This window comes from Osmerus eperlanus, chromosome 14 (assembly GCF_963692335.1).
Source record: "Osmerus eperlanus chromosome 14, fOsmEpe2.1, whole genome shotgun sequence".
Taxonomy (NCBI): Eukaryota; Metazoa; Chordata; class Actinopteri; order Osmeriformes; family Osmeridae; genus Osmerus; species Osmerus eperlanus.
In genome coordinates, this window is record NC_085031.1 from 8,614,617 (window position 1) to 8,631,798 (window position 17,182).

At 47.1% G+C, this 17,182-nt stretch overlaps 3 protein-coding genes across 4 annotated transcripts in view; all 3 read right to left on the minus strand.

The window, feature by feature from the left end:
* Window positions 1–1,096, minus strand: part of LOC134034134 (ankyrin-2-like) — a 61,405-nt gene extending 60,309 nt beyond the window's left edge. Inside the window, exon 1 of one of the 2 annotated variants that reach the window (XM_062478498.1) lies at window positions 208–1,096. In XM_062478498.1, the coding sequence (XP_062334482.1) occupies window positions 208–330 (123 nt within the window). In that variant the 5' untranslated portion in view covers window positions 331–1,096. The remainder of the gene's footprint in view (window positions 1–207) is intronic. The other variant, XM_062478499.1, reaches the window with a different exon arrangement.
* A 1,989-nt stretch (window positions 1,097–3,085) lies between these two features.
* LOC134034248 (histone PARylation factor 1) lies at window positions 3,086–6,671 on the minus strand. Its single transcript, XM_062478649.1, has 8 exons — window positions 6,536–6,671; window positions 5,481–5,655; window positions 4,972–5,158; window positions 4,729–4,827; window positions 4,451–4,604; window positions 4,132–4,219; window positions 3,603–3,775; window positions 3,086–3,374 (listed from the first exon to the last, which is right to left on the minus strand). The coding sequence occupies exons 1-8, from the start codon at window positions 6,575–6,577 to the stop codon at window positions 3,240–3,242; spliced, it is 1,053 nt and encodes a 350-aa protein (XP_062334633.1). The 5' UTR covers window positions 6,578–6,671; the 3' UTR covers window positions 3,086–3,239.
* A 395-nt stretch (window positions 6,672–7,066) lies between these two features.
* On the minus strand, window positions 7,067–16,581 carry pde5aa (phosphodiesterase 5A, cGMP-specific, a). The gene is made up of 20 exons (XM_062477919.1): window positions 16,154–16,581; window positions 15,208–15,778; window positions 14,398–14,487; window positions 14,213–14,293; window positions 14,036–14,125; window positions 13,793–13,930; window positions 13,507–13,574; window positions 13,272–13,420; window positions 11,757–11,932; window positions 11,542–11,592; window positions 11,067–11,213; window positions 10,792–10,920; window positions 10,522–10,616; window positions 10,317–10,404; window positions 9,936–10,036; window positions 9,710–9,787; window positions 9,518–9,581; window positions 9,355–9,429; window positions 8,307–8,390; window positions 7,067–8,067 (listed from the first exon to the last, which is right to left on the minus strand). The coding sequence occupies exons 1-20, from the start codon at window positions 16,519–16,521 to the stop codon at window positions 7,957–7,959; spliced, it is 2,754 nt and encodes a 917-aa protein (XP_062333903.1). The 5' UTR covers window positions 16,522–16,581; the 3' UTR covers window positions 7,067–7,956.
* Window positions 16,582–17,182: the final 601 nt, after the last annotated feature.

Here is a 17,182-nt window from a genome sequence, read left to right on the forward strand (position 1 = left end):
CATATTATGTCCTATTCACTGTATACCCATACGGAGCAGGCTAAAAGATGTGGTAACCAGGACAACGCCTTTTACTATCCTCCTCCCGCTGTATCGCATGCAGCACGAGAGAGGCAGGCGGTGCGCAGGGGCAGTTGTTTTCGCACTATGCATTCCGTCGACTGGCTAGTAGCTGGTGGTAGTGTAAGTGTATTGGCGTGTACGAACCTGCCGTATGCGGGTGTGGACTGACGGGGGTGCTCCTTCTGGCGATGTGTTGTTCGAAGAGGCCATTTTCACGTCTCTGTCGGAGCCGCTCCTGCCGCTACTTTCTCCGGGGCTCCTTGACATTCTGTCTCGGTCACGGGTGGTGGCGTGATGGTCTGAAAGTGTCCTACAGCCAGAGCTATGTGGGCTTTTCCAGGCCTTACAGTACAGACGGATCGGCGAAGCTTCTATTCATTCTGCCTTTTAAACAAAAGTGTCTTAAATAGAAATAGCCTATAGAGGGAGCGTCAACCTATTCTGTCCCGAAGTGCGCCCGTATGTGCGGCGTGTGTGTGAGCGCGCCTTGGTGCGGTCCCCTGATTCTCCGCAGGAGACTGTTTAGGCTCCTGTTTTTCTTTCTCTCTCCCCTCCCTCCTTCTCTGCTCTGCACCAGCTGGTATCGTTAGAGGACGGGTTGCCAGTGGTAAGAGTTAGGGGTTGTGGAGAGCGGGTCCTCAGTAAACGAGAACGATGAGATCACCACTGGATTCTGTACGAGAAGTATCCCATGCACGTTTGGGGCAGGGCTACTTCCAATGGTCGGGAATAATATACTGCCACCCCTCCCTTTCTTTTTTCAATTTCAACCATGGTCTGGTTCTGGGAGTTTTCAGGGCCAACAGTAAATGGAGGATGACAGGGCAGAATCAATAAGTGCGCTCCCCGCACTGACACGAGCTCCCTATTTCATCTAAACCATACTGTACGGAATACCAGACGGGGTTGGGTCCAAGCGCAGAGCGCAGATTTAATTAGAATGGTCGGACAGGCAATGATCGGTACACGGGCAGACAGGGCAATTCAGGTGATCCAAAACGGAGAATATGAAAACTAGCCAAGGTCAGGAACAGTAGGCTACACATATATTAACAAGGCTCGGACTGAAACAAGATCAAGACTTCGCACCGGACAATACACAAACAGACACTTAAATACTATGACTCTAAACGAGACACAGGTGCAGGCGATTGTCCTAAACGCTCTGGCGTTACACATACACAGCAAATAGTTGTTGTAATAAGCTATAGCTCTAGTGTTTTCACTAGCATTAATATAACCGAAATCACATTCTGACTTGATGCAGAGTGATACTGGGGATTTGCTGTGAGAGCATCAACATGTAAAATGTCAGAGCAGAGCATGTAAAATGTCCGATAAAGCAAAGAGATATAGAGGATGGTGGTGATGTACCCGTTCCCACCCTGTCCTCAAACACTAGTCACTGGTTCCTTTTCTGATGCTGATGGTCATATTCTGGAGCATAGGCCTCTGAGTATTCTGTATAATGTTTGATACAGTATCTAGGCATGTACAGGACATCTACACAAATATGTCTGTGTCTCTGTGAACATATTTAAGGCTATTGGCTACATGGATGTGTGGCTGTGTTTGGCCTTTACCTGGGTTGTTGTGCCCTGAATGTTCAGTAGAGGGTCATTATTTCAGAGCTAAAAGCAGCTTCTAGGTTGACTGGCCATGGAAACAAAGCAAATGCCATCAGTGAATGCTGGTCTGTGAAACTGACAACCTATTATAGGGGAAATAACATAACAGGATGCAGAACTATTCAGCAAAAATCAAGACGGAGAGAAACAAATGAGTGGATGGACAAATCAAGTTTTGCTGACTGACTTTTCTCTTCATCTCCTCAGGTTGCCAGGCTGGCTGTTTAAGTGTTTAAGGCACACTTAAAAATGTATTTGAGGGGTGTCCCAGTGGCTTACTGGGTAAGAGGCAAGTGCATACCATTAAGGCTAATGCCGCAGGGCCCTGGGTTGAATCTGGTTCCGGCCATGCACATCCTCCTGTCTCTCCCTCCTCTTCTGTCTCTCTCCAACTGTTCTATCAAAGAAATAAAGCTGAGAAAAGGCCAAAAGACGCCCTTCACAAAAACTATTTGAACTACTATATGTTAGTGTAGAGCAACACTGTTTTGTTTCAGGTGTATGTTCGTTTTGGATTGTGGAGGTGAGGTCTGATCAGTCGTGGGCCTCAGTGTGTGACTCTAAACGCGACTGGCAGGATACAGAGGGGGTCTGTCGGGGGCGTGGAGCTCCTTCAGCCCTCCAGGGGTGATCTGTGGAGAAGGAAAAAGTGCACTCTCAGCTCAAGAGTTCCAGTGTGAAGGCACTGAGTCACTGTTGCCATTCTCTTAAGATTATTGGAGGAAATTAGGTGTTATAAGATTCTATTGAATATTCTTCTGTGACAGAGCAAATAGCAGAATTGAAGGTTTTAATGTCCCCCTCTCTTTTTTTCTCTGCAGACCTGCAGTGGTGCAGCTGACATCAAACATTGCCCTCTATCTGCACGTTAAAGTACAGGCGTTTGTGCTCCAAGTGACAGTCCTGTCCCTTCTTGGACTTATGCTGTCTTCCTCCAGACCACCAGGAGGCAGCAGCACAAAGGGTCAACACAATCCTTTGGTGTTTCCACATTTCAAGGCCTTGTTTTGTCATTTTATATAACACATTCTGAAATCTTTCCTTTTGGTGTTATTTTGTCCCATTTAGATAAAGCACCATTGCTCTATTATTGACTGGTGAGATTATCTGAACGACATGAAATGTAATACTTCTTTTGGGGGGAATTCACCTCCTAATTTTTTGTTGTTGATACAATTTGTTACAACAGAAAACAAAACTGATGAAGTTATAGAGAATACAGGTATTTGATCTTCTGAGAAATCACTCATTATTAGGTTTTGACCACTTGAAGGTGCCATACTGTCTTTAACAGGTACCATGATCACTAACCAATACAACCTGCTTCCCTGATATAGTTAGGACATCCTCGTGTCTCCTGAAACTCTTCCCTGCAACACACATAATGGATGAGAAACCTTAAAAAATAGAATACTTTATTAGGCATCTACACACAGGCACAAACCCCACTGAAAACAGTACCAAAACAACACCAACAAACAATGACAGTGATGGAGAGTCCACGGAAAAACAGCATCCATCTTCTTTCTGATCTCCTCCTCCTCCTCCTCACACGGGGGCGAGTTGGTCGAGGTCGTCACGAGAGCGGCAGGACAGATGCGTCTCCAGGATGTCCCCAAACAGGGTCCTGCCCAGCAGGCTGTAGGCCAGGGGCAGCAGCTGGCGGATCACCTTGTAGAGGTACTGGAGAACAGAAGCAGCAGCCCACACTACAGTCATCATACACGATAGAACCACTTTACAGATGCAAACGACTCGAGGGACTCTTTCCTGTTTACGTATGACAGAGAAAAGGAACGTACTCAAAGCTAGGGCCCTGCGTCTGAGAGAAGGCTGGCTATCGTGTGCTGCGAGTGCGTGGGTGAATGAAAGGAGTTTCTGACGTGCGCGGGCACGGTGGATGATACTGACGTGAGAGCCGTAGCAGAAGAGGTCGATGCCCAGCTCGTAGCCCATGCCATAGTCACACTCATCGTTGGCGAACTGGACAAACGTGATCATCTCCTGGAGCGGCGCGAAGGACTTCATCCTCTCCTCGTCATCACAGGCCTCAGCGATGGCCTTGCAGATCCTCTTCAGCCCCGCTGAGCAAGCAGGGAAAGGAACGGGAGGTCAAATGTACACCGTATATAAACACGGTGGTTATATATTTACACTTCTCACCACTGACATGATCTCATTTAGTTCTCTTTTATTTTGGGTCCTAATAACACCTAATCATCTAAATCTCAGACTTCATCTAACTTTTCCCACATCAGAGTCATTTTCATCCAACACAGAGCGCAGCTAGTGGATAGAACAGCTTAACTACTGTACTGTCACTGTTCCTCTTCAAACATGCAAACACAACACAGTATCCTTAATCAAACAGACTGCCGTATTCTGTCTAGCCACGTACAGGTCTGAGGGACAGAATCCCTGGGGGGTTCTGACACCTTACCATCCGTCTCGGGCAGCTCCCGGTAACCCACGTCATTCTTGTCCACAGGGACTACGATGCCTGCACCGTGGAACGTCTTGGTGACCACCTGGGGGGTGAGGGGCGTTCCGGATCAGGGCCCCTACGCCATATGTCTGTACTAGTGTATCAGTGTACTATACTAGCAAACTACAGGTACACATTTCAAGTGCATCCAAGTCAGAGGGTGATGAGGGATAGGATGTCCAGCCCTGTGATAAACTGGTAGTATTCATTGTAGAATGACTACTAATGCAAGAGGAAGTAGGAATGTTTGCTAGCGCCCATCATGTCTGCCTACCTTCTTGTCCCTCAGTTTCATGGCTTTGGTTTTCTGCTCCATAGAGAAGCTCAGAGCCTCCATCTTCTCCTTCAGCCCGGCCTCCAGAGAGTCCAGAGCTGCGCCCCCTTCCTTAGCCCAGACCCGGTTTTTCCTCTTTTTGGATAGGAACAGGCTGAAATGGAGTAAGGAGAGGAGGAAAAACATGGGGGGGATGAGAAAGCATACAAAGAAAATAGGAAAAAGCTGTAATATTGCTCAGTGGGATCTTATAAGTCATAGCTGTTCTGGATACTCACTAGACGGCGGCAAACACATTGTCCCCCATCTGGGTGATGGTACATCCCTTCTTGGCTTCGTTCTCTCCAACTAAAGCAGGCAAGGAGTCTGGAGAATCTCTACAAAACAGGGAGACAGTTAAGACACCAGACTGTGAAATACACAGCTGGAGTCACAACCATGTCAGTCAGTAATTTGAGCCCCTTCCCACTGTGTGCTACAGTAGCTAATGTGCAGGAATCATTTGGTGCAGAGTAGCTTACCTGTAATAGCCCATGTGGTGCTGGTTGTCCAGGCTCCCCTGTAGTATGGTCTGCAGCTCTGGGGGGTCGTAATAGTACCTCCAGTGGAGGTTGAAGTTAGGCTGGTGCTTGGATGAGCCTCTGTGGGCCTCCGCCAGGATGTCAAATGGGCCAACCAAACGCAAACCCAGGGTGTCCATCAAGGCCTCTAAAGAGAGACAGCAAGATGGGGAGAAAGTAGTCGAGCAGAAAAAATGATCAGTAAAACCTGACTTTGTGCTCCATCAATGAAGCTACCTGGTGCTACTTCAGTCTAGTCGGGACAGGATTTTTTAGCTGTATGGTAATGTGTGCCTCGATAGGCTCAGGTGCCAGAAAAGTCCTTCTTTAAGGTTGTGTATTGCTTTGATCAATAAAAGCAGACTCATTCTACACAAATCGATGTAGGGTAGTTGGGTCTATATGTACTCAATGAAAAAGGTCACTGGGACTGTTTTCAGCCTTTTTGGTTTTGTGGACTGTTACCTTACCCCGAGGGTTGTCTGGTCGCAGACACCGGCAAAAATCCCAAAAGTGGTAAAAGTCTTCAGGCATCCTAAGTTTATAATGCTGCTCCACCTCCTCTCTCAACTCCGAACGCACCTCGGACAGGGGTCTTGCATCGTTTTCCGATCGTGCTTTCTTAAGCTCCCCATCGGTTGACTCCTACCAAGAACAATGTGGGCGAAAAATATGATTGCTAGTAGTAAGTACATTTGTAACGGCTCAACGGGATGCTAGTTGTCCCAGAATTTAGCACACCTTGTTTGATAGGAGTAGTTAGATCGATACACTACTCTAGCAAGAGGGAAAACAAGTTGTTGATTACAAGATGACTGGCCGAGTAATACTGCTTCGGAATACAAGTAATCCATATTTCCATTCTTCGTCGGACACGTTAAAGCTTGACCATAACTACAGTACATTAAGTTAAGGCAATTAATAGGGTGTACAGATGATAGGCTACTGTATGCATAGCTAGCTTAAAGAACTGACGCTATGCCAGTTAGCTAATTTAAGAAAAAACAGCAGCTGTATAATGTAACTATCCATTTTACAACAAACATTTATCAACTACTGAATATCCACAACAGCAAACAGTACTAGCCTACTGTTGTAGCTCTTCTAGCTAGGCTTCCGCAGTCAAGTCTGTCAGGCTACACTAGTCAGTAGCGTGCAGCTAAAGATAAGGTCGGTTGGACAAGCTAGCACAGACACGCTGCTTATTGAGAAAACTGGATACGGATCCAACTTGGTAGCCCACGTTAAAGCATATTATCTGGGTAGCCAGCGTGCTACGTCCATCTTGCTACTACTAGCTTGCTTAGCACTGTATTTGGTTGCTTGCCTTGATGTCAAGCCGCTGGCTAAGCGTTACATTAGCACTGACTGACAAAGCGGGACCACTGCCATGTTGACCAGAAGGGAGACCCACGCGACAACCTCTTGACATTTGTGAATATACAAACATTGTATTATTGCACGACAGTCGCTGAACCCGTACAGGGTCATTCATCTTTTTTATTTATGTAAAAAACACAGATACCTGCAGAGTGGCTTTGAGTTTTCTCTTCCCGCGCCCTGTCATATTCTGTCCTCTTCAGTCTTGTCAGTCAGCCGTCTCGTGCTTCCTGCTGGCTGAAAAGTCGAGTTAATAAGATAAGAATACTATTGCGCCACACTGTGGCACAATACAGATTAAAATGTCAACAAGGCAACTTTCATGTAATGGGAAGCAACACTTAAAAATGTTGACAACATAAGTGTACGACTAATATAGTCAGGACAACCACCACAAATCTAAATCAACTTTGGACAGACCGTTTCAGATACGCATTTGATTAGTGTATCAGCAATGCACCTTTGAATGCATAGTCATCCAATCATACATAATACCACCAATAGGAGTCAGTGGGTCGTATAGCTATACACATTATTTTCACTCATCTTTATTATACTGACAATCAGTTATGATTTATAATGTGCTATAATGATGAGCTGTGCAAATAAAACAATAGTATTCAACATCAATCATCATATAAGCTGCAATGAAAACCAATAAGCCCAATATAAGAAGTACAATATTTTTTATTTGAACATACCGCGTAAGCTATACACACTATTACAATGTTCATTCAAGCAGCTTATTTCTGACAGGCGATTGCCCTTTAAGACAGACTTTAAGGCTTGGTGAAACGGGGGCCAGGAATAAAGAGATTGTTATCGTCTTAGCTGTGGATGTAGACATGAGATGCCTGGGAAAGGTTTCTCTGAACCGTCTATATTTATACCACATCATTCAAGGTGGTGTCGAAGCATTTCTAGGCCACTCCTTCTTTCTAGGCCCTTCCCAGCTGTGTTCCTTGGAGCCCATCACAGTTTGGAATGATCGGCGAAATACACGACTCCTGCTTTTCCACCCTTATCCACTAACATGGAACAAGTTCCGTTCTGGTTTGCGCACCAAAGTTTGAACGGCTTTGAGCATTTTATTTTGTTATCCTAGAGTACACATGGATAATGAATTGATTCCTAATTTGAGAGAATGAGAGACACTGGTGCCTACCATGCCTGACAAATCCAGATATTGTTTTGTGTTATACCATGTGTATATTGTTAACTATACATACAGGAAATCGACCGTACACTAAAAACTACAATGGAAATAAATGTAAAAGCTGTTCATTGGAACAGTACAGAAGCTACATAGTCTTACTCTAAGTGTTATTCAAGTTTTGTCCCAGAGTAAGAGGGAGGGACATTTGGCAGTGGACTGAGCCTTGAGCTGGTCTAAGAAAGCCGGGGAAGACAAGAGAGAGATGAAGTAACATTATTATTTCTCTTATCCACCCTCTCCTCCTACTTTAAACACTCATTCTCCTCTTCCCTTCCTTCACCCCCTCTCTTCTTTTCATTCATACTTTGCTCCCTACCTCACCTTTGCTACCCTTTTCTCCTCTTTATTCTCTACAACTCTCCCTCTTCCTTTTCCATCCCGGTAAGGTGCTGCCAATTCTCTCTGTTCCGCCTGCAGCCATCCAGCAGAGGAGAGCAGGATGCAAACATCCCAGAGAGAGCCTGGAGGAGAGAGGGAGAGTGATGGGGAGGTTGTCAAGCATAGACATGAGTGTTCACATTTGAAATACGTACACACACACACACACACACACACACACACACACACACACACACACACACACACACACACATATACACACACAAACACATACAAACCTTTCCTTTAGCCAAAGGGTTTGATTTGACACTTAAGACACTTATTATGTAACAAGAAAAGTGTTTATGTACTACCTACACACCTGGTAGAGGGGATGACAGATGCTGTCAATGTAGTCCACCTGCATGTGGGGGAGCCGTGTGCTGTTGTCTCTGTCCATCACTGCCTGGGAACACACCACACACAGACCCTCACTAGAGGCCCACACTCAAGGAACAGACACCACACACAGACCCTCACTAGAGGCCCACACTCAAGGAACAGACACCACACACAGACCCTCACTAGAGGCCCACACTCAAGGAACAGACACCACACACAGACCCTCACTAGAGGCCCACACTCAAGGAACAGACACCACACACAGACCCTCACTAGAGGCCCGCACTCAAGGAACAGACACCACACACAGACCCTCACTAGAGGCCCACACTCAAGGAACAGACACCACACACAGACCCTCACTAGAGGCCCACACTCAAGGAACAGACACCACACACAGACCCTCACTAGAGGCCCACACTCAAGGAACAGACACCACACACAGACCCTCACTAGAGGCCCGCACTCAAGAAACAGACACCACACACAGACCCTCACTAGAGTCCCACACTCAAGGAACAGACACCACACACAGACCCTCACTAGAGGCCCACACTCAAGGAACAGACACCACACACAGACCCTCACTAGAGGCCCACACTCAAGGAACAGACACCACACACAGACACTCACTAGAGGCCCACACTCAAGGAACAGACACCACACACAGATCCTCACTAGAGGCCCACACTCAAGGAACAGACACCACACACAGACACTCACTAGAGGCTCACACTCAAGGAACAGACACCACACACAGACACTCACTAGAGGCCCACACTCAAGGAACAGACACCACACACAGACACTCACTAGAGGCCCACACTCTGGGAACATCTTTCATTTATTTAAGTATGTCTTTTAACTACAGTACTTCTTTGATCTTTCTTTCTATTTCTACCTCTCATGCACCATCCTACCAAACTTACTTGGAAATAAACCATGTTCTGATTGGATTTGAAAGATACAGATTAAATATGTGACACAACACCATACAGTGATAACAGTAGAGAAAGAGTCTGACTTACTATCGGTTTAATATTGAAATTGTGCTTCTCTCTGTCTCCTTGTGCAAAAAACTCTTTGGCAACAAGGTCTGCGATCTGTGGAGAGCAAGAAAAGGTAAGGTGAGGTGTGTGTGTGTATGTGTGTGTACGAGAGAGAAAGAGAGAGCCAAAGATGTTTGTTTACCTTCCTCTGAACAGGCCAGGGCTTTGCAATGGCACATATGTCACTAGCTGTCATCAGCATGGACCTGTGACAAACAAACATACCCTTAGACACACACAATATCATTAGGTACTAAAAGTGACTGGTAATGTTTCTTAAAAGCCTATTATTTTGACTTCCTGTATGTTGTGTAATACAGATGAGACTCCTCACCTGAGCAGGTCTCTGTGTTTCTCGTTTTCCCAACACACCCCACCTGTCCTGGACAGGGCAAAGAACTCTGCTCTCCTCCTGATACAGTCCATGAAAACAGAGGTCAGAGGAGAACAGCAGGACACACACACGTAACACTCAACACAAAGCAGAAACACAGGACTGACTCCTGCGTCCGACAATGGACAATACAGCAGCAGTTAGGGGTAGGAGCAGAGGGACTTACTCGACAAAGACAGCCAGGTCAGTAGCCAGGATGGCCCGCTGGATCATGGCCAGCAGTGCCTGGTAGTCCTTCTGGGAGAGACCACTCAAGATCTGGCAGCCCTGAGGGGTGAGGGAAGCTTGTTATAAGAGTGGAGGAGAAAATCCATAATGGCTTTAGATGGATGGAAAGGAAGAAAGGATGGATGGACGGACGAGTGGATGGACTAATATGTGGATAGACATGTGGATGGTGTTGGAGAAATAAAATGATTTATCATTATATGTTAATCCTAATTAACCCCCCCCCCAAAAAAAAAAAATATTATTCTTATATTTTTATATTACTACATTGATTAAAATTGGATGTAAGACAAATACAGTTTGATGGAAGAGGTCTCACCGGATTGTTAAGGATGAACAGACATAGGGCGTAGTGGTGGTTCTCCAGAGATGAGTGGCCGTACAGCTGAGCAATAGGCTGCTGGCTTCTGAAAGACAGACAAATGGAGGGAGGGAGAGACTAAGAGATGGAAGTGAAAGATGAGGAGATATGAAAGAAGTGAAAGAAGAGAGAATAAGAGGTGGAGACAGAGGTGGAGGCCTACCTTTCGATGTAGGAGTTGCCCACTCCTCTGTGGTCCAGGTCATGATTCAGAGTAGCTATCATCAGGGCTAGAACCTCCAGACGAGAGAAGTTAGCCTGGAAGGAGAGAGAGCGAGGAGGGAGGAGAGGCAAAGATAGTTACATTGGCAGCATCATATAATTAAAAGAGAATTGAGGAAAGATGGCTTGTGGTGCAGAACTCTGCTGTGGCCTGTGTGCTGTCACACACACTCATTTCCCCAAATAACCTTTGACCCTCATCCCCTCTGACCTGAAGTTGCTCCGTGGCCATTAGCATAGCGAACATACACTGGGCGGTGCTCAGGCCGTGGCTCCAGTTGTGATAGGGCACACTGGTCCGGTAGCATCGCCTCACACTCAGCACCCACTGACACAGGTTCTGGAGGGAGGGGAGGAGGAAGGGGGAGAATGATATAGAGAGACAGCGAAAGAGAGAATGTGTAACAATAATGGCATTAAATGAGTAGAGAAGAGAGGACAAAAAACTAAAAGCAATATGTTACACCTGAGGGAAGACAGCCATACCTTGTAGTCAATATTGAAGTCCTGGACTAGGTTTAGGTCTAGGAACATTCGTACAGTGGCCTGCGTGGTATCAGCATCTGCTAGGCCAAAACCTGTGAAGCTGAACTCCAGAATGCGCAGTGATTGGGCAGAAGGGATGGACACTTTCTGAAAGAAGACAGTGAGAAAAGAGATTTAAACACACCAGAAAAAGATAAAAAAAAAGGAACTAACACAAACAAACCCTCCCTCTCCCATAGGGGGAAGTGTAGTTTTAAAGGAGGGGAAAAGGGCATGCTGTGATCTTTGTGGTGTCAGAGATGTGGACAGATTAGAGTCACTGGAGAGGACAGATAAGCCTAAACACCCTTTATATTAAGCTAATCTGCAGAGGCACCTAGAAAAGACGACAACTTCCAGTGAGAGGGATGGAGCGAAGGAGAGGTGAAACAAGAGATGGAGGGAGGGGTTTTCTCATGGAACAATGAGTGATCACCTGCAACGCACAGATCTCCTCGTCTGATGGGGTTATGTGGTGGGACAGAACCTGTGGGGAAGAAAATACAAGCCCACACACACACACACACACACAAATGTACACCGGTGCAAATTAAACACTTTTAGAGAGTGGTTACGGTCTTCTCTCTGATAAATCTCATGGTATGCATGTGTGTGTGTGTGTGTGTGTGTGCTTGTGTGGGAGTGTCCCACCTCCTTCATGACCTCCAGCCTGGCCCTCAGTCTGTCCATGCTGTGGGCAGTTTGGGCTCTCTGTAGAGCCAGGCTGCAGTACACGGCCATATCCTCCAGGAGGCGCTCATCGTAGCCGTTGAAGGCCTCTGGCTCCCCCAACACACGACTCTGCTTCGCCATCAGCTGGCAAACCGCTGAACGACAAAGGTAGAAAAGAAAATTGACACCTCCACCACCACACTGGCAACACCTCAACCACCACACTGACAACACCTCAACCACCACACTGACAACACCTCAACCACCACACTGGCAACACCTCAACCACCACACTGACAACACCTCAACCACCACACTGACAACACCTCAACCACCACACTGAAAACACCTCAACCACCACACGGACAACACCTCAACCACCACACTGGCAACACCTCAACCACCACACTGAGAACACCTCAACCACCACACTGGCAACACCTCAACCACCACACTGGCAACACTTCAACCACCACACTGACAATACCTCAACCACCACACTGGCAACACCTCAACCACCACACTGACAACACCTCAACCACCACACTGGCAACACCTCAACCACCACACTGACAACACCTCAACCACCACACTGACAACACCTCAACCACCACACTGACAACACCTCAACCACCACACTGGTAACACCTCAACCACCACACTGTCAACACCTCAACCACCACACTGACAATACCTCAACCACCACACTGACAACACCTCAACCACCACACTGACAACACCTCAACCACCACACTGACAACACCTCAACCACCACACTGACAACACCTCAACCACCACACTGGCAACACCTCAACCACCACACTGGCAACACCTCAACCACCACACTGACAACACCTCAACCACCACACTGACAACACCTCAACCACCACGCTGACAACACCTCAACCACCACACTGACAACACCTCCACCACCACACTGACAACACCTCAACCACCACACTGACATCACCTCAACCACCACACTGACATCACCTCAACCACCACACTGACACCTCAACAATCTTATCAACCTTCTGTGTCTGAGGGATTCCACAGAGCCAAAGCAGATTTGTTAAGCCAACAACACCGCCTAAGAGATCATCTTAGAGGGCTTCTATAGCCAACAACCCTGCCTAAGAGATCATCTTAGAGGGTTTGTTAAGCCAGCAACATCGGTCATGAGGGTTAGGTCTTCATCTAAGACTCTTAGGACAACTGCCAGTGAGTGTAAGCCGTCCTCTTCTGGGTAATCCCCCAGTATCTTTAACATTGGATCAGGCCCAGGCTTCCTTGTATGTGACCAGGGACTGGTGGAGTGCAGGATCCCCCGGCCTCCAGGGCAGAGGTGAGGCTTTAGGGTTATAAAGCGTGCACGTCTATTGGTGTGTTTCAGAGTATTCTGATGGGCAATAGCATGATGCTATATGACGCACACCTGCTCCAAAAAAACAACTGCATCTAACAGGATTTTAAATCCTTGACCAGGTGACATACCGATGACATCATGCGTCTTGCTGTTTCTGATTGGGCAGCAGATAAGAGTCCTCACGGGGTCCTGAGTGACATCATAAATGTTGAGCGTCTCCATGGAGCCCAGCACTTTGAGGGCGGGAGCCGAATCTACCTCGGTCATGGCGCACTCCCTAAAACCACAACATTAAACTCAGCATTCACTGGTTAAAAGTAAAAGACTGACAAGTGTGATGCGATAGCAAACAAGTTCTAGAACCTTCTGAAGATCTGACAAGTGGGTCCCAGCTCCTCACATTCCATTTCAACCACATGGGAGAAGGAATCCTGGGACAAATGACAGGAAGTGTACATTTAGACGTACACTGATTCTCTGTTTAAAGACAACAGCAACAGACAGGTCTAAGCGACATGGAACGCTCACACAGTGGAAGCTTATCCTTAGTTCGCCAGATCTATTCAAAGCAGTAATTTAACACACTTTTTTCTGCATATCCTCCACCCTATTGCAAGGCAGGAAGTTGACAGTGAACTACGAGTTTTACCGTGCTTCCCTCCTTAGTGATGAAGAAGGTGCAGTACTGAGCGTGTGTGAAGGGCAGGATGATGGCGGCCATTTTGCCCAACAGCACCTCCAGGGAACGCTGCTCCTCTGAAACCAGGCGAGCTAGGTCCATCAGGACCTGTAAGACATACATGCACACACGCCGTTAAAGAAAATCACTTCATTGAGACGATAACAATAGAAGTACAGTGAGGTATGTGTAAAGGGAGAAGTGTGACGCTACCTGGCTTCGCCTTGCTTCCTGTCTGGAGTTCTCATACAGCTGGGCGTTGTCCAGAACCATCCCCAACAAACCCATATGATTGGACAGCATCTAAGACAACAACAAACATGACCATGCATCTCTGACCATGGCTGTATCTGGTGGACTGTGCACAGCTTAACCATAGACGTCTCTCACCTTCTCATCCAGGTCAGTGAACAGACAGCAGGCTCCATGTCCACTGCTCCTCTTGTTGATAACCAGGGCTGCTCCTACAACCTGCACACACACATATATAGAAAAGTGAGTGAACAACCACGTACACCACCAGAAATGGTCTACTAAAGGCATAAAATGGAAATGTGTAAAGTCTGCTATTGGACCTCGTGTCTGTGGTTTTTGATGGGCACACACAGGACACTCTTCAGTCTGTAAGCAGGCGTCTGATCCATGTGAACACTGAACCTGGGGTCCTGAGGGCGCAAACGGAAACATGGCATCAGTCACCTGGAGACCAGTACCACAACCGTCATCTCCCTCCACTTCTCCTCCCCCCATCCTCCTCTTCCTCCTCCTCCTCTTCCACGCTGTTGTCTCTGCTTTTGCACCCTGTGATCAGGTGAAGCTGGCCATGACCGGGGTCATGTCAAATAACACACAAACACACACAAATACCAGGGATTATGTCACAGTCTGGCTCCTGGCACAGCAGGAGGGGTTACCTTGATCCCTAATCACAGATGGACAGAGGGTTGAAGCTTGAGTGTGTGTGTGTGTGTGTGTCTGTATGTGTGTGTGTGTGTTTGTGTGTGTGTGTGTGTGCGTGCATGTGTCCTGAAAAAGACAGGTGTCTGTGAGTGAATCAGAATAACCTCTGTGAGCTCTTCTAACAACCACAGGCTGAACAGTACATGGGATATTACATCTTTAGAGGATTAGGGGAATCCCTCGCCACCATGACTACTGTTCTATTATAGAATGCTGTCTAATACAAGATTCCCCTTCCTCCCTGCTCCACTGCTCCTATAGATATCTAAAAGGATTATCTTTCAATGACGGAGGACCATATCCTAAAGTGGGGTTTAAAAGAGATTCCTTTCCTTCATGATCCATTCTGACTTTAAATCACTTACTGAACATGATATTCTAATTGTACCTCATAAATATCACAGAAAACCTAAAAAGTGTACTACCTCATAAGCGTCCCTGATGTTCAGTGGAAATCCTGTGGCCACCACATATCCCATCATGCCTTTGACCAGCTCCAAGTGGGCTTGGCTTCTTGAGGAATCCCCCTTCCTGGACTCCTTGACTGGCAGGGAGACTACCACCTCCAAGCCACTTCCTCCATCCAGATCCATCCGCACAAGAGACAGCCAGCAGCATTCAGCTGTCACCACCTCCCCGGCATGCAGCAGGGCACGCCGGCAGAGATCTGTCACGGAGCCTACCATGCTAAGGCCTCCGCCCAGGAGCCCCATCATCCACCCACAGCCCTCACCTTGTCCACAGGGCCCAGTCCTCCTTGCGGAGTGGGGGGAGTGAGGGGTCCTGGGGGAACGACTGCCAGAGGGGGTGAGGGTCTGCGGTGTGGGTCTTGAGGGACTGGAGATCCACAGGGAGGGCCTGGACAGGGGGTAGGACTCCCTGCGCCGACCCAGGAGGAGCATGCAGGCATGGGGATTAGAGCAGGGAGTCCTGTGACCCTCTCTTGAGGATTGAGAGGACAGGGCCATCTCCACCATTCTGCCACTCAGCATGTCCCTGGTCACAGAGAACCAAATGAGAGTCAGCATCATATAGTACATTTACATTTAGTCATTTAGCAGACGCTCTTATCCAGAGCGACTTACAGTAAGTACAGGGACATCTCCCTGAAGCAAGTAGGGTGAAGTGCCTTGCTCAAGGACACAACATCATTTGGCACGGCTGGGAATCGAACTGGCAACCTTCAGATTACTAGCCCGACTCCCTCACCGCTCAGCCATCTGACTCCCTAGTAACATGTATATAATAAATGTAGCTTCTTCAAGGATGGGATAGGAATGAACGTTTAATAATACGTTTTCAAAATAAATCTTCTCACACACTCTACTTGATTTACAAATGACTACATTATTTGGAAATACGATATCTTACTCTGAAGTTCTGCGTAAATAGGACCTTGCAAAGTCCGAGTGGTCATCAAGCCAAGCCTCCACTCGGTCGCTCTCCACCCCCTTCCCGAAACCCCAGCGATGCGTCTTGGATCGGGGGCTCCACAGTGGCGAGAAAAACCAACCAGCGCTGGTCACTACGGGTTGGTCTTTTTCAAGTACTTGGCCGGACGACCGGTCTCTCCCCGATCTGGAAACGGCGCGGGGACTCTCTCCATCCGCTGCCGCCATAGACTCCAAAGCTTCCAAGTGAAGGCAGGGCATCCCGTCGCTCAAGTACCGCGCAAACAAGTCGACCAAACTCAGTTTGGATAGGAGTAAAAACCACCGGTATCGGTAGCCAAAAGACATGAGATGAGGTGACTGAGCAAGTCACGGTTGCTTCCACCTCTCAGTGAATGGAATGTGTCAACTATTGCGTAAAGGTAATCTTATAACCTTCATTTAGCCGGCCTGGCATGGCCCACTGTTTTATTCTGTTCGTTCAGGGAACGGATTAGAGGCCGATTGGACTATAAACGGCGTGGCTAAAACGACGTCTCAAAACTGTCTTACATAAAATATAATAGATTTAGTCGGGAAAGGGTCTTGTGAATACTTGTTGCTATATTTCATTATCAATCTAGTTACATCTAAGCTACACAAAGCATTATGGATAAAGAAGGTCTACAATCACAAATCATGGTGAATTTGTAGGTGACACCCTAATATATCTTCAGCCGTACTCTGTCCTTTTGTGACAAAAACCAATACAAGGAGAGTGGCCACTAGGGGAGCAGTGGGTGGCAACTGCATAGCAGAGGGGCGCTAAACACTTTCGGCCAGTCATGTTTTTCAGTGATAGGGACCTCAAATGGTAGCCGGCTGCCCTAGTTGAACTTTTACGAGACACAACAGTGACACATTAATAAAAGGTTGTTTGTGAGTCGTTCCTTAGGAATCAAGATCTTGACCGTTCTATAAATTATACTAAATTGCCTATCTCCTCATACAATAATACATTTTCATAAGT

Coding starts and splice junctions, on each gene's coding strand:
- pde5aa (XM_062477919.1), bottom strand. CDS start 16,521: ATGTCTTTTGGCTACCGATACCGGTGGTTTTTACTCCTATCCAAACTG. Junction 14,488..15,207: donor ACATCAGGGACGCTTATGAG/GTAGTACACTTT, acceptor TTGCGCCCTCAG/GACCCCAGGTTCAGTGTTCA. Junction 9,582..9,709: donor AAACACAGAGACCTGCTCAG/GTGAGGAGTCTC, acceptor TGTTTGTCACAG/GTCCATGCTGATGACAGCTA.
- LOC134034248 (XM_062478649.1), bottom strand. CDS start 6,577: ATGACAGGGCGCGGGAAGAGAAAACTCAAAGCCACTCTGCAG. Junction 5,159..5,480: donor GCGACCAGACAACCCTCGGG/GTAAGGTAACAG, acceptor GTCTCTCTTTAG/AGGCCTTGATGGACACCCTG. Junction 4,605..4,728: donor AATGTGTTTGCCGCCGTCTA/GTGAGTATCCAG, acceptor ACTCCATTTCAG/CCTGTTCCTATCCAAAAAGA.